This window comes from Mytilus californianus, unplaced genomic scaffold (genome assembly GCF_021869535.1).
Source record: "Mytilus californianus isolate M0D057914Y unplaced genomic scaffold, xbMytCali1.0.p SCAF_4, whole genome shotgun sequence".
NCBI lineage: Eukaryota > Metazoa > Mollusca > Bivalvia > Mytilida > Mytilidae > Mytilus > Mytilus californianus.
The window spans coordinates 1897648-1915257 of record NW_026262690.1 but is presented as its reverse complement, the minus strand read 5'-3'; the positions used below and the strand labels follow the sequence as shown (position 1 = coordinate 1915257).

General features: G+C 33.5%; 1 protein-coding gene across 1 annotated transcript in view; it reads right to left on the bottom strand.

Moving 5' to 3' along the window:
• Window positions 1–5966: 5966 nt before the first annotated feature.
• LOC127698781 (CD109 antigen-like) overlaps window positions 5967–17610 on the bottom strand; it is a 61957-nt gene continuing 50313 nt past the window's right edge. The window contains exons 27-35 of the mRNA XM_052202443.1: window positions 16018–16195; window positions 14581–14801; window positions 13999–14154; window positions 10934–10996; window positions 9999–10108; window positions 9182–9338; window positions 7994–8096; window positions 6640–6731; window positions 5967–6174 (exon numbers count right to left, since the gene is read on the bottom strand). Of these exons, the coding sequence (XP_052058403.1) occupies window positions 6166–6174; window positions 6640–6731; window positions 7994–8096; window positions 9182–9338; window positions 9999–10108; window positions 10934–10996; window positions 13999–14154; window positions 14581–14801; window positions 16018–16195 (1089 nt within the window). The 3' untranslated portion in view covers window positions 5967–6165. The remainder of the gene's footprint in view (window positions 6175–6639; window positions 6732–7993; window positions 8097–9181; window positions 9339–9998; window positions 10109–10933; window positions 10997–13998; window positions 14155–14580; window positions 14802–16017; window positions 16196–17610) is intronic.

Genomic DNA, 17610 nt, shown 5'->3' with positions numbered 1-17610 from the left:
CAGCAAACACACTCATTAAAAGTTACAGTTTTTTTTTTAACTATCTATTCTAAATACTTTCTTAATCTCCAAACTCTTCAAAATACCATTTAAGTACGATTGATATATCAGTGGTTAATACATAAACATAAAGGGGATGAAAAGTCATGTACTAGTACCTCATTAGCAACTAAACGACACAAAAATATCCAGATGTCAACATACTACCTTTAACAAAAACCACAATATAAAAGTATCTATATAATATGGCAATAACAAGAACAAAACAAAGTATTACTCTATATATAAGATATAGTGGAAACATTATGGTACCTTTTTGAGAATTGATGACTCATTTTCCCATCATATATTAGGCTATGGAATGAATTAGACATATATGCGCATACAACAGAATCTTTTCTCAAAAGAATATAAAAAGTGTTCTGTTGAAGAAAATAAATTGGCGCCCAGCAGACGTGCCTTCAGACCCAGAAAACTCAATGAAATGTTCAGCTACATTCCTCAATTATGACCTCTTTCCAGTGATAACCGTATTAGATCTTTTTTGTCGCAGTGGGTTTCCCGTTAAGATTATTATCATGTTTACGCTGAATGTGCTTTTATTTACAAGTTCAACTCATATTCTTAAAACTCGTCTAAACTGGTTAACAAATGACCTAATGTTGGACATGGAAATTATAACAAATGAAAAAAAGCTCCTCAATACTTTGGAATAAACTACCAAATGAAATAAAACTATGTGAACATTTTGGTACTTTTAAAAGAAAATGTGTAGATTTTTTTTAACTATAAATGATATGTAACAACTCTCTAACTCTATCATGTCTTTTTAATGTTTGTGTATAATGTATCATTTTGTTTTTCTTGTTCTACAGACAATCATTTAGCGTGAAAGTTTAATGGTATGTTCAAAAATTGTAATACTTGTTCTGTATGTTTTTTTTATGGCCTCAAAGTAGATTAGTGAATGCTAATTGAGTCACCCTATTTAAATAAAGTCATTATTATTATTATTATTATTATTATTATTATTATTATTATTATTATTATTATTATTATTATTATTATTATTATTAAATAGATGAAGAGATTGAAAGAAAGATTATTGACATATATATAAAAAAAAGTTTCCTTGTATAGTCGTGTGACTGAATGATCTGAATGTGGTGATCAACACACACGCACGCACATATGTTTTCTTCTTTTTTCCTATCTGGCTTATTTAGCTCACTTGGCTTGAAAGGCAAGTGCGAGCTATTGTCATCACTTATCAACTGAATCAGATAGAGAGAAACTTAATAGCCAAAAATGATCATTTAGACAAGATCTGCAAATGAGTTAAATTGTCTACGTTTTAAAGCTAGCCGAACCTTCCACTTGTATGACAGTTGTTTATAACTATGCCTTTTTGAAAAAATTGCAAGAGCAACCCAAAACAGATATAATTGGTTAACGTGACAATAATCGGAATCCAGCAGCCAAAATTGTGTAAACAATCCGAACAAACGTAAAAGAAATCTATCATGGACGCCAACAAAATAAGTTTTTGTAGTTGCTTGTAGATAGATATAAGAAGATGTGGTATTAGTGCCAATGAGACAACTCTCCATCCAAGTCAAAATTTATAAAAGTAAACCATTATAGGTCAAAGTACGGTCTTCAACACGGAGCCTTGGCTGCTCCCACCGAACAGCAAGCTATAAAGGGCCCCAAAAATTACTAGTGTAAAACCATTCAAACGGGAAAACCAACGGTCTAATCTATATAAAAAACGAGAAACGAGAAACACTTATGAACCACATCAACAAACGGCAACTTCTGAACATCAGATTCTTGACTTAGGACAGGTGCAAACAATTGCAGCGGGTTTAAACGTTTTAATGGTTCCAAACCTTCACCTTTATCTGAAACAATAGTGTAACATCACAACATATAAAAACACACTAGAATATAGTAAGACATAATGACATATACTCTTTTTCTGATAAAGTACATATTAAGTCAAATATAAAAACAAGGGTACACAAAATGAAAATAATAATATAAAAACGTCATGCGTTCAAATCGCACCTCTGGAGCCACCTGCATCAGGAACGCCTAACGCCAAATATCAGAAATTTAGATGCACATATATCAAGTCACGTCTAGAGTCATACGACCAAAAGTAACATAGTATTATAAACAAAAATAAAGGAAACGTTGTAAAATTTATGAAATAATACACAACGTCAGCATCTAGAATCTATAACTCAAGACTCAATTTATCTATTTAGTATAGGAACCTTCCGATGAACTTTCTGAGAAAAAAGACAAGACGATCTTTGACAAAACCACAAACACAGACACCGATGACGTTTTACAAAGTCTGAATGGCATTTGCAAGCTCTTGAATATCGTATAAGTTGAGAAATGTATACTTCATACACAGATGAAGTTGGTATATTGCTGCTAAGTTGAGGAAAATTTGTAATTTCAAAATTGAAATCATCTCGTTTGTCATAGACTCTGTTACAGAGATGACCGCTTGAGTCAGATTCGAGGTATATGTGTAAAACGAGTTATAAACAAAACTAATGTGTTGTAATTTGAAAATGCCTATAGAAACCGGATGCTAGAGAAACACTCCAAAAGAAGAAAGAATATGCCACTTCAGTCATATTGATATTAATTATCTTTTTAAATGTCAGTCTCCGAAATTATAAACATATTCCCATTTACTTGGTATTCAAATCCTAAAAATATTATAAGGTTATTTACTCTTTATACTGTAACTGTTTAAAACAAATATATATCATTGGTCAAGAACATTTCATTCATTGACTGCATGTTTGTATTCCTTTTGTCATACTCAATTTTGTATAGTTTTGTATGGATATATGTAATAAATGTATTACCCTTGTTAAATATATGGAACAATGTCATAGTCAATTAAAATTTGCTATTACAAAATTTTGAAAATTATCTTAAATTAAGGAATATATCTCCCTCATGCAAAGCTCTGATTCCTTGTCCGACTTTTTCTATTGTTTTGTCCTTTATGTTTATATCTCCCTCATGCAAAGCTCTGATTCCTTGTCCGACTTTTTCTATTGTTTTGTCCTTTTAGGTTTATATCTCCCTCATGCAAAGCTCTGATTCCTTGTCCGACTTTTTCTATTGTTTTGTCCTTTTAGGTTTATATCTCCCTCAGGCAAAGCTGTGATTCCTTGCCCGACTTTTTCTATTGTATTTGTCCTTTTAGGTTTATATCTCCCTCATGCAAAGCTCTGATTTGTTGCCCGACTTTTGCTATACTTTTTGTCCTTTTAGGATTATAAACTCTTCATCTTTTTATTAAGTTGTGAATTATCAAATAGTTTGGTCTCAGGTAGACCGAAAAGACATTTATTGTCGAAATGCTCATTTGGTGCATAAAAATTGGCTCCGTTAATGAGATGAAGGGGAGAGGCGGGACCTCTGTTGTATGAAGGTGAGTATTTAATTTACAAAACTAAATTTTAATTCTAAAAGTTTGATTTTTATTACATTAAATACCACACCTTTATCAATTTAGATAAACAGAATTTAACAAAGCGCTGAATCCCCCTCACTAGGAGGAGGAAAACAACCTGTTGAGCAGCAACCATTGATCTAGAAAGTGGGAAAGGCTGCCCCCACTGGAAGATGAGGAAGAGGAGTTGTATAATTTTCCTCTTCCAGTGGGGATGGATTTAACGGAGGGGACAATACATCACTTACCCTGCTTCTGACCCTTTACAACTTTGGCTTTCTTGCCACCTGAAAGGTTAGGACGAGAAACAGATAATCTCTTCACAGGCTGTGAAGAAGAGGAGGAAGAAGAAGCCTTGGGGTGATGAGAGGAAGAAGGTTTGTTAATCTGAGTAGTCTTGACAAATCTTTTCCCATCAGTGAACATAACATCCCCCTTGGAGGATCCTGGGACAGAACCCTAGACTCCATAAGGGCAAGCCTGTTACCAAACTCAATGAATTTTGCGTTAACAGATGCTTGCATCTTATGGATAGAAGTGGTAAGAGTCCTCATCTTATCCTTAAAAGCGAATGATTCTGAAGACGGCTTTCCACCGAACCCCTGACCAGACCAGTCTGACTGAGCCAAATACGGATCGAAGGGCTGAGGATAAGGAGGCAAGTTGGGCATACCCATAGGCATGGGAGGGTAGGCAAAATTCATAGGCCACCTAGTCCTGGAAAAGGGGTCACTTCTGATGCCAGCTAGTATCGTCTACTGCATACTTGTCGTGCAAGAAACAGGAGACATTGGTATCTCAGCAGGCCTAGTTACGGTATGAGATACCCTGCTAGGCCTAGATAACCTCAACTGACTAGCACCAGAAATGAAAGTCAAAGTCCTAACAGGGTATGGGTCCTGTTCCAGACTCACACCAGAAACACCAGTTTATACCAGTTTATACCTCTATCCCAAAACTCATCTGAATGAGTGGACAACAAACCACTTGTGTGTGTGCCACTTACCTCTTGCGTTGACGACTTTGGTGTTCTATCAACCATTATTCAGATAAATTAATTTAAATTATATTACCTGAATAAAACAAATTAATATTACAAAAAAAATTACAATTACAAAATATAAATAGCTATAATTTTTCTATTAAGAAAAAACGTGGTGTTGAAAAAAACTTTTTCCTTCTCAGTGAAAGCTTGCAGCATAAATCATTGAATCGGAAAAATGATCAAAATCTTCAGAAATGTACTACTATTGAATTATTGTCCTCCCGTACTCTAATTCGCAGATATTTTCCCGTTAGAACTTCGCAAGTGCGAGGAGAGAACCGGGATAAAAGAATGTAAATAAACGCGCACTTTTGGGTTCAGTTAATTGCAACTGATTTTTAGAGGTTGTTCTTATGTTGTGCTGTAATACCACAGTCTAATAAAATATGTTTAAAATCTGAATACCCCTGTCCAAGGTTAGGGGAGGATTGAGCGCCCTCATTTTGTATGTGCCTGTCCAAAGTCAGGAACCTGTAGTTGAGTGGTTGTCTTTGGTTCATGTCTGTCATATTTGTTTTTCGTAACAGTTTTTCTTGTACAGTGGGTATTGTTAACTTTTAAGAAGGTGGCTGCACGGCAGATATAAAAATTGCTTACACGCTTCAACTCAACATTATCAATCTGCAGATCAAATATAAAGCCATTCCCTTCCACAGAAGCCAAGAAAAGTTTAACGAAAAATATCTATCCAAGGTCTTTCGGACGGACGGAGTGGAGCGGTTATTTTACGTGCATTCGTCTTTTGCAACGCAAGTAAAAACATACAAAAAATACAGAATGACTTGATACTAATAAAAGAGTATCCTTTTTCGTCCTATCTATCAGAGCAAAGTATCTTTTTTATGAAATTCTTTCGAAAGTTTACATTTACTCCTGTATACATAATTTCAATATTGTACAAATGTGGTGTAAAATATTCCCTTTTTCTACAAATGTTGTGTAAACTATTTTCATTTCTACAAATAAGGTGTTAACTATTCAATTTTCCACAAACGTGGTGTAAACTATTCCCTTCTCTACAAATGTGGTGTTAACAATTCCATTTTCTACAAACGTGGTGTAAAATATTCCCCTTTTCTACACATGTGGTGTCAACTATTCCCTTTTCTACAAATGTGGTTTAATCCATTCCCCTTTTCTATAAATGGGGTGTAAACTATTCCCCGTTTCTACAAATGTGGTGTAAACTGTTCCCCTTTTATACAAATGTGGTGTAAACTATTCCCCTTTTATACAAATGTGGTGTAAACTATATGATTGTTACAATGCATTTTACATAATCTACAACTGTGGTGTAAACTATTCCCCTTTTCTACAAATGTGGTGCGAACTATTCCCTATTCTACACATGTGGTGTAAATTATATGATTGTTACAATGCATTTTACATAGTCTACAAATGAGGAAGATCAAACAATCGTAATTATGTTTATTGAAATAAAGACATTAAGACACAAATGTTAATACATAGAAATATTTTCAGGTTCATTCTTAAAAACGCACAATACATACAAAAGAAAGGAAAAATTCACCTTTTATCGGACTTCTTCAAATAAAATACAGTATTTATATAAAGTAAAAAAAAAAGTCATACAAGTTAGGAATTCCTCTGGAAAGCAAGTGTTGTCAAATCATCGCTTCTGAAAATAAAATTTTGAACAAAATCATTATAATGTCAAATCAATTTTATATATCGTATTGTTCAAAGATAAAATTTAGTTCAAATGATTTTTAAAGATTAATTTATAACAAAAATAAGAAGATTTAGTATGATTGCCAATCAGCAACTTTGGTTAAAAGCGCTATAGAGCTTATGTTATGTAGTTTGTAACTATACCGAACTCTAGATAAAGCCTTCGTATTCGTATTCCACCAAATGACGTAGAAGTTAATAACTAAAGGTCACTTTATATATTCCAACACATGAATAAACCACAGAAAGCATCTGGAAATGAATACAACTACAATATCTCTTCTTTTCAGCTGAAAAGTAGATTTTCTTATTTATTTTGGTGTTTTACAATTTCTTTCTTTCTTGAGTTTAGAAATTCGTATTTATATCCTTTATATAGAATATTTGTTCATTAATTATTGATATTTATTACCTTGACTTCTACACAATTGTCAGGACCACATACTTCTATGATAGTGGCGGAAGACAGGGCTTTTGATTGGTAAGTCTTTATGACCTCATTACCTAAATGTAAATGTATGATTAGTAATGTTTATACCAGTTCCGTTTCTTTCATTTCAAAATAGACGTATATTAAGATAATTGAGGCTTCATTTGCAAGAGGTATTTGCCGATTGGTGATTTTTACCTATCCGGTATTAGAAACGTTTTTTTTCAAAAATTTGCTCCTCTAGAACCAATTTCTTAAACACATATCAGCAAGTTAAGTACTATGAGCATGATGAGGATGCTTTAAGTAATTACAGACAAAAATGATGCTTACTTTAGGTTTGTTTGAACATTTGTTTATTATGTATAATATGCTGGTGTTATGGCGTTAAATTTAGATTTCACTTCTGCATCTAAATGTGACACCGCATCTCTCCGCTGGAGATAGTAACCTTAAAATTAAAAACTCGAGTTATGACGAGTGTTTTAAGAGAATTTAAATGTCAGAATGGAGAAATATTTGATCGCATTGAACAGAGTGGGGAATTTGTTTCTATAATGATTGTTTAGACTATATTTTTTATTTGTAAATGAGCTGAAAGAGATCGTGTTCCTTATAGGAAATGTCATCGATCATGGTGTTGTTTTTTTTCGTGACGTCAAAATCAGACAAAAGCAAGAAAATTAGACGTCATAATTGAATTTATACCAAACGAATCAAAAGGACGTTGATTATAAATAATATACAACATTTCAAGCAAAGTCAAAAGCGGCTAAATATAAGATAAGTGCTTTTCCTGCTCTGGTCCTTAATATACGGTCTCAAATTCACATTTTTATTACAGCTTGATAGTAAAATGGGAAAAGCTGAGAATTCAAAATCAAACGATTAGTCCTCATTTATTCAAGTATTTATACATCCTTGACTATAAATATTTTGGGTTTGAGTGTTAAGCAAAATCCAGAAAAGCACTTTGGACGCACATTTTTATTGTTATTTTTGATATATTTTTTTCATGCGCCTGTGTCATGTTGGAAACTCGTTAGTGTGTCGTTTGATGTATCTTATTTGTTTAGTTTTAGTTTTATAGGAATCTTGGTATTGATGGCAGTTATTTAAATACTGACCAATTTTAATCTCCACTCTAGGCGATTAAGAACATGCAGGAAGGGATGAATGCCTTATGTTGTGTGTTACAGGATTTTGCTTTGGGCCGGACCTTTCTCATTGTACATTCGCTAGGAAATCAATAGTAAAGGTTGCATATTGGAAATTGAGATTGATAGGCACTATAATGTTAGATATTATTCATGTTTAATTATTCGCTTTAACTTACTTGGTTCATTGTGCTCTCTCAGTTTGATAGGTACAGGTCTGTGTCGAGCAACTAAGGCAACTCTCCTTATATCTACTTCAATACACATTTGTGTGGACAAAATCTGTTGAAATGAAATTAATATACGTTTTTTACAATTTGAAGTGTACATAGTAAAACAAATAGGTCGTACTGACAGCTCATAACACAGACTAGCATACAAAGTAAGGAACAACAAATGTAAATCAAATCAACATAACACAGACGGGCATAACACGCGTGCACCAAGACATGTAAATCAAAACAATATGCTGTTAATTGATGTAATGGCAACTGAAGTATATGACGATCCTGAAGGTGGAGAAATTGTTTTGGCAACTGAAGTATATGACAATACTGAAGGTGGAGAAATTGTTTTGGTAACTGAAGCATATAACGATCCTGAAGTTGGAGAAATTGTTTTGGCAACTGAAGCATATAACGATCCTGAAGGTGGAGAAATTGTTTTGGTAACTGAAGTATATGACGATCCTGAAGGTGGAGAATTTGTTTTGGTAACTGAAGAAAATTACGATCCTGAAGGTTGAGAAATTGTTTTGGTAACTGAAGTTTATGACGATCCTGAAGGTGGAGGAATTATTTTTGTAACGTTTTGGTAACTGAAGTATATGACGATCCTGAAGGTGGAGAAATTTTTTGGCAACTGAAGTATATGTGACGATACTTAAGGTGGAGAAATTGTATTCGCATTTCATTAATTTCTTATTAAACTCTGTTCACCTTCTTCGCAATTATTGTGGAGGACGTTAATCAGATTATTGTTAGAAAACGCTTTCATTTGACAATTGTTGTTATATAAGCACAAATAACCGTTTAGATTCTTTGTTACATTGTTTTGTCCTAATGTTGACAATATAAAAGAGAAATTTTGTTTTCACAGAAAAGTACAATTAAACCGTGCAGATGGTGGTATTTTGGGCAAATTGAATGGCCTGTCGTAATTAGAGGTTTCCATAACAAGAGGAATGATGTTGATATATATTTCGGACTATTATATATATTTGAAGTAATAATTGGATAAATTATGCAGACTGTGGCAAAGGTAAGGAATTGTCGAAACAAGCACACATGGTAATTTACAAATGATTGGTAAACAGTTTGTAATATAAAGATTGAAACGACAGCTTTTCATTAATGAAGACTAATTACCGTGTCAAAGTATAAGATGATTGAACGGAAGCCCTTTTCTACTTTTTTATATTGTCCTCCAGTATTGGTAGTATCGATGGACTCTAAGTCAGCTTCCATTCCAGAAGGCAAAGATATTTCAAGTATTCCCATTGTACTCTGTCCTACCTTCAACCACCTGTGAACATTGATAATGTTTCTATTTTAGCAACATAAAAGTAGTCAGCACTTCTGTGTTGACATGAATTGTCATTGACATGGCCAGAATTATAAATTAACTGTTTACAAAACTTTGCATTTTTCGAAGTACTCAGGATTTTCTCAGGAATTTGTTCAGGAATAGATTACCTTAGCAATATTTGGGAAATCCTTTCAGAAATTAAGGTCCTCAATGCTCTTCAATTTCATACTTTATTTGGCCTTTTTAACGTTTTTTATTCGGGCGTCACTGATGAATCTGTTTAAGACGTAACACGCGTCTGGCGTACATCATTTCTATTTGGGCGTCACTGATGAATCTGTTCAAGATGTAACACACGTCTGGTGTACATCATTTTATTCATGATATCTGTGATGAATCTGTTTAAGACGTAACACACGTCTGGTGTACATAATTTTAATCATGATATCTGTGATGAATCTGTTTAAGACGTAACACACGTCTGGTGTACATCATTTTAATCATGATATCTGTGATGAGTTTATCTATGTAGAGTGAAATGTGATGTTTCACTCATATTGGTTAGCATTTTAAAATTTTATATTATAATAGACTTTTCACTTGTGTTGGTAGGGATAAGACGTTTAGCTACAGACGAATGATAAAAAAATGTATTACCTGAAGCAAACTTTGAGTCTAAATCCTTTTGTTGAATCATTCAGTATCGTTGGTGTCAAGGCGAACGCAGGCTCTCTTAATTGCTCATTCACATTGAACACAACTGCAGCCTGCAGAAAAGACAAAACATTTTGTTGGTTGCATTGCATACAAAAAATAATGGTTAGATTATTATAATTTAGTTCTTAACATCCCCGAGTGAAAATAAAAGTTAATTACAACCTAATCACTTACAGATATTCAGACAAAAACACAAAAGTATTGACCATACAAGCAAATCAGGCACAAACTACATATGATCCTATACCGCAAAAAATAAAATGTAACATTTACCCCCATCATACACAATCCATCACCGTAAGCATCATACACAATCCTCTACCATTAACATTTACTGACACACTTACCTCCATCATACACAATCCTTTACCATTAACATTTACTGACAAACTTACCTCCATCATACACAATCCTCTTTCATTTACATTTACTGACACACTTACCTCTATCATACATAATTCAATACTATTAACATTTACTGATATACTTACCTCCTTCATACGCAATCCGGTACCTTTAACATTTACTGACACATTTACCTCCATCATACACAATCCTCTACCATTAACATTTACTGACACACTTACCTCCATCATACACAATCCTCTACCATTAACATTTACTGACAAACTTACCTCCAACATACACAATCCTCTGTCATTAACATTTACTGACACACTTTCCTCTATCATACATAATCCTCTACTATTAACATTTACTGACATACTTACCTCTATCATTCACAATCCTCTAACATCAACATTGACTGACATATTTACCGCCATCATACACAATCATCTACTATTAACATTTACTGATTTACTTACCTCTATCATACACAATCCTCTACTATTAACATTGACTGACACACTTACCTCCACCATGCACCATCCGCTACCATTAGCAGTTAATGATACACTTTTCACAGTGTTGGGAATCTAAAATAGAAAAAGAAAATAGATAAAACTAATTGTTTAACAAACCAGTTGTTGGTAGCTGAAATAAAATTGACTAGAAAAAGAGGGTTGGTCCTATACAGATTGATCAATACCACTGCTCGTTGCTGCTTGTACTTTATGTCTATCTAGTATCTAGGGCAAAGGTAATCTTCCTGCAAAGGTATTAATTAGCATGCTTTTGATCTCGTTTTAGTGTTATTTTGTGTTTCATGCTCTTCATCCTAAGATACTTTCTTAATTTTTATTTTGTTTCAAATAGCACTGACCATATTCAAATTATGTTGTAGTTATATATGATTTGTTAGTGTTTTTGTATTAAAAGTCACAATGTAGAGCTTGCTTTAATATATGGCTTTTAAACATTAATAGCTGAAAAGTATGCAAACCATTTCCCTTATGTCCCCTTTTATTTCCCTACATCTGTGTTCCCATTCCTTAAAAATAAAATGAATAACCTAGCGAACCAGAAAGACTACTGGTAGGATGTAAAATCAACCTGTATCTCAAATCAAACAAAACAAAACTTTTTGTCGACATTTATAGTGAACTTTTGCACAAGTTCAACTCTAATGGTAGATAACTAGCGTCATCATAGATACCAGGATTAAAATTTTGCACGCCAGGCGCGCGCGTTTCGTATACAAAAGACTCGTCAATGAAGAGTATGATATTTTCTTGAACCAACTATAATTCATTTTCCTTGTAAATATAGCATAAATTGTCGAATGCAGATTTTCCTTTTGAAATTTTGAATGAATTGATTCCTGGTTGCTAGTTAATAAGTATACAATTACGTAACTGTTATAAAACGTAGGTTGTATATCTCTGAGCCAAAGTTGCATATGCTGTTCTTTCAGTTATGGCCGTGTTGTTCAGTCTTATTTAGGTTATACACCTGGTATTTTGGTATGAGTTTTTGTGAACTTTCCATTTCAAAAGACTGATGAGTCTTTTGTAGACGAAACGCGCGTCTGGCGTAAATACAAAATTAATCCTGGTATCTATGATGAGTTTATTTTCTATGTAGCAACATTCCATCAGCATCTGCATATGGAGTATATATCTTACAGTGTAAAGGATATTCCAGAACTTGCATTTCCTATCATGATATTCATGACAGAGGGTTGCTGCTAACAATTAAAGTGTTGAACCAAGAGTTTCAAGTGGTGAAGCTAGAATCATTCCTTCGAAAATTATATTGACGTCATCACGAGTTAGTTGATTGTTATGAAATATCTGTTTCACAGTTGCGACAGATATGTTCCAATTGTCATTACCACAATCCTGTTCTCTTTTTCTCGTATGTGACCTACAGAATTGGACATATTTTATCAACATTGAACAGGATCTGCGTACCCATCCGGAGCACATTAGATCACCCCGGTTTTTGGTGGTGTTCATGTTGCTCGGTATTTAGTTTTCTATGTTGTGTTAAATGTACAGATATTCTCTTTTCGTTGTTTTGTTTTTGCCATGTTATTGTCAATTTATTTTCGACCTATAAATTTAACATTCCCTTTGGTATCTTTCGCCTCTCGTTTATGCTCTCAAATATTACAAGGATTTTTCTCTACGGCCGTTTTCTTTCGAGCTCAAATGATGATTGTTATTCCGGAAACACTTGTCGTTCTATCGGAAATCAGTTCACAATGGGATTTTACAGAAACAATTGTTAAGTGAATAGACATAGGTTTCCTCCACGTTTTTTATCCAACTTGTCGGTTCTTCATCTGACGTGCAATAAGTTTTGTTTACCCTTGAATTTATATTTTACTTAAATTGTACTTGATCGAGAAAGTGTATACTATATACTATATGCACTATCAACATTTTTGTTGGCGTCTCTGTCAGTTTTAGTGTCAACTGCAATAACTGTTCTGTTGATGCCTTTATCATTAGATTTATTTGGATGTTTGTTTGAATTTTTATGTCAGTTGTGTTGTATGTCTTTGATGTATGTTTACACAGTTTTGACTACTGGATCCCAATAATTATCAAATAAACCTATTATGTCTGTTTCGGATGCTCACCCAATTTTGTCAATTAAACGGAGCTTTAAACAGATGTCAAAAAAGTGGAAGGTTAAGCCAGCTATAAAACAGGCTTAACCTAACATTTTCGTCGGAAAATGCCTGTTCCAAGTAAGGAATATGACAAATGTTTTCCGCTCGTTCCGTTGGTTGATAAAGTCTAACGTTTGATTTTGATGGACTTTTTGAATTTACGTTGGAGTTAGCATTATAGTTAATACTTTTGTTTTCATCCGGAAACAATGCTCAGAACAGGGTAAGGTCTTAGAAGTTTTTATGGACATTTTTTATGTAAATTTAATATTTATGATTTTTCTAATTTATTCAAATTAAGAGTTACAACTAATTGTAGCAAAACTGATCATTTACAATTTTGTCTGTTGTCTTTAAGCCCTCTGGTTTTTCATGCTATTAAAAGTTACAGACATTTGGATTTTTGAAACTGTTTGGTTTCGAGTATACATGATGAAAGTTGAAAAAAGTAAAATTACAGAAATACCGAACTCCAAGGAAAATTCAAATCGGAAAGTCTCTTATCAAATGGCAAAATCAAAAGTTCAAACACGTCAAACAAATGGAAAACAACGGTCATATTCCTGACTTGGTACAGGCATTTCCTTATGTAGAAAATGGTGGATTAAACCTGGTTTTTTAGCTAGCTAAACCTCTCACTTGTATGACAGTCGCATAGAATTCCATTATATCAACAACAATGTGTGAACAAAACAAACAGACATAATAGGTAAAAATGTCAAAAATCGGGGTACAACAGTCAACATTGTGACTTTGTGTTATAATCGTAATCTCCGCCCAATTTATATTGTTTGCAGATGTCAATCTTAATTACAATGCTTGAGTAAAGTTTATACAAACAAAGCAAGCAATTCAACCATAGTCTTAATCTATAAGCATTAGGAAATTAGCTCTAAAACCATTGCGATTATAACTTACGTCTTTGTTCTGTAGGACCAAAGCATTTTGATTGTTGACCTTGAAAGTTTCACCTACGGACCAGGTATCACCTTTAGTATTTACAGTCATTTGAAAATTGGGGGCGTAAAGCTTTCCTCCAAGTCCTGCCAATGCCTGGACGGCTATCACTGTATCCTGTAAAATATACAGATTTATAATAATACAACAGATTGAAACCAATATTATACACAATTGTTTTGTTGACTGTTGCTTGTCTTCTCGTCGTTTTTTATTTTTTGCCATGCTGATGTCAGTTTGTTTTTGACATACAAGTTTGAATATTCCTTTGATGTTTTCTGTCTCTCGTTTATACCTTGACTCGACATTGCAATGAAAGTGAGGTTTTAGGACTAAATGTGTAGTTGAATATTGACCAAGGAAAACTATAAAAGGTTACATTAATAAAATGAAATAAAATATCACTTTAACAAATCTATGAATTTTAGTGCATTTCTTAGTGAACATCATGTTACAAAAAAAAAAAAAAAAATAACTGCTACAATACCTTTTGCATTTGTAGGTTATATAATATCATAGTATAATTATATCACCATTGCTTACCTGTGTAGAAATAAATCCACCGCTAGGATTTCTTTGTCTAGCTAACCATTTTAAAACACGAATGCCTTTAGTTGTATCATCCCTCAAATTGTAACCTAACAGTACGTATGACGTCATTTCTACACCTAAAGCCCTAACGTCAGCACGTGGTGACCTCCATGATTTCCAAGGTTGTATTTTATCTGATTCAGTCTCCGGTAATACCCAATATTTTTCACCACCTTTAAAATGATGTATATACAATTTAGTACTTCATCTATACTTATATGAAATAATAAAAAAAATGGTATAGACATATTCCAAATACCTGAAGAAAATGATACCCACCCTTCACCTTCTAATTTTACTTGTTTTGTGAATGTTTGACGTCCAACCGGAATTGCGGCCGTCCACATCCTGTACACCCAATGGCTGAGGGATTGGTAGTTAGTCTTAACAGGTTGTATATATATAAGCTGTCGAATACAATTTGAATTGGGATGATCAATCTGAAACTAGGTTCCAGTTACAAAAATCGATGAAAACTTTGAAACATCCCTAAGAAGGAACCACTGATTGCCTTTTTAACGGCAAACGTTCTGTTTCTATCTAAATGTTTCTTTTTGCAGGAGGCATTAGGGATTTTTACCAAACTGACCGGCTTTTCAGAACTTATATATTGAATTGATTTTAATTTGTTTTCGTTCTGAATTTGATTGAAACATTTACCCTTTGACTTTAATCAAACAGCAATCAACACAATCAAACATATTTTTATTTAGGAGTTTCAAGTCAGTCACTGCAATTATTTCAATTGTTTCTTAAATTTGTTTCCATGATCAGAATTAAGGAGAGGCGAAAGATACCAAAGGGACATTCAAACTCATAAGTCGAAAATAAACTGACAACACCATGGCTAAAAAAAAAAACCGACCAAGAGACAAACAATAGTACACAAAAAAGATACGGAGAAGTGGTATTGCTAATGAGACAACCATCCAACATAGCCCAAATGATGTGGCTTTAAGCAACTATAGGTCACCATACGACCTTTAAAAAGGAGTAAAATCCATACCATTTGTCAGTCAGCTATTAAAGACAAAATATAAAACAATTCAAACAAACAAAAAACCAACGGCCTAATTTATGACAAAACAAGAAACTCAGAACAAACATAAAAGACACCCACCAATGAAAACCACTGAATTACAGAAGATCATATATTTACTATACAGAAATATGTATTTAGAATGTAAAGTCACTTAAGCAATTAAATAGAATAAACACTGCCTAAATAACGTACAGATAGAGGGGGTGGTGAATTAATCTAGTATATGCAAATCAAAATCAACATGCAAATATTTATAAAAATGTAAATAATTTTTAATTTTTAAAAACACATTAGCAAATTTTGGTGAATTAAAGTTTCATAAAACTGGATAGTATATTAATCATTACCAGTGTTCTTTGCTTTCTTCTCAAGTTCTGTTAGAATGGCATCAGTTGAAGAATGCTTAACCAATGATAATGCGTAAAATGATATAGCAAGTTCGTACAAGTTAGCCATTGAAACAGGTGCTCCCTTTGCAGTGTAATCTGTTGCTTTCTGGATAGCAGTAGTAACCTGTTGCTTAATCTGAAATGACAATGACTGATAAATCATATAAGCACTTTTTTCTTCTTTTTTTTAGTTATTTTCTTCTCTAACAACTTGAATTTGCCTACATGGTCAGATTCAAGGAAGATTTCAGTGGATAGAAGAAAACAATCAGTGTCCTTTGATTTAAAAAAAAATATTTGTTTTAAACAGAAAGATGGCCAGAGTGATGATGGTTCCGATAATCAGATCCCTTACCTTTTTTTTACCAACTCATCTGAAACCACTTAACCGAATTTCATGAAACTTTGTAGATGAGTAAGGCATACTATGTTAATGTGCATATCGACAGGAAATTATGATTTAACATTTTTTTTTGGAGTTATGTCCTTTTGAACTTAGAATTTTGGCTTTAATATACTATTGCAACAGTTAGTCAGCGCAATTCCTCTGAAACCACACAACTAAATTTCATGAAACGTTGAGAACATGAAATGTAGATATGCATATCCACAGGAAATTTTTATCAGTTTACTTTTGTAGGAGTTATGAGTATTTGAAGTTAGGTATCTGTCGAGATTTTGTTTGCTCGGTGGCCATGTGGGGGCGTGGGATAAAAGAGCGTGTTCACAAAGGTTCTTTAATTTACGATACTGTCGTGCGTGCGCACGACACTATCTAAAAAAACCTCCATAATATTTTGCGTCCGCTTCTGCCAGATATTGCCACAATCAACAAGCTGATTATACTGCCATGGATTTGGTGCGGATACTGGACCACCTCTTTCCCCAAAATTATTTGAATTTAATTCGGCTTTGTCATCTAGGCTTTAAAAGACTTCACTGACGTAGCTGATACAACCCCAGGAGGAAGAGCGTCCCAATCCATGATGATTCTTGGGAAGAAGGGTTTTTTTGCAGTAATCACAGAATGCCGATGGTAAGTGAAAGTATTTGTTATGCGATATACCCGACAGTCGTTTCGATGGTATTACAAGGCCTTCTTTTGCTATGGCTACTTTGATGGTCTCTATTTTGTACGGTATGGTGAGTCTCGTTTCTTTGCTTCTCTGTCTAGGAATGTACATTGTAGATGTTTGAGCATGAGGCTAACACTTGATTGGTTATGATGTTTGTTAAATACATAATGATTCCCTCTACTTTGACTATCTCAAGTCGGTCAGTAAAAAATATGCTTAGAACCGCTTTTATGTAAAACACTCTTAACAGGAGGGAGCTATGTCCTTAGTTTCAGTACTAGTACATAACTTGTGAACTGTGAATGTATCAATTCCTGTTATACATATCAACCAAAAACAATTAGACCCACGTTCAGAATTAAAAAAAGAATAACGGTTATTGAAAGTAATTATGAAATTAGAAAAAAGTGTGCGCTATCTTCACCACTATATAATGAAATACATTCTTAAACACATATGCTGATATTCCAATGCA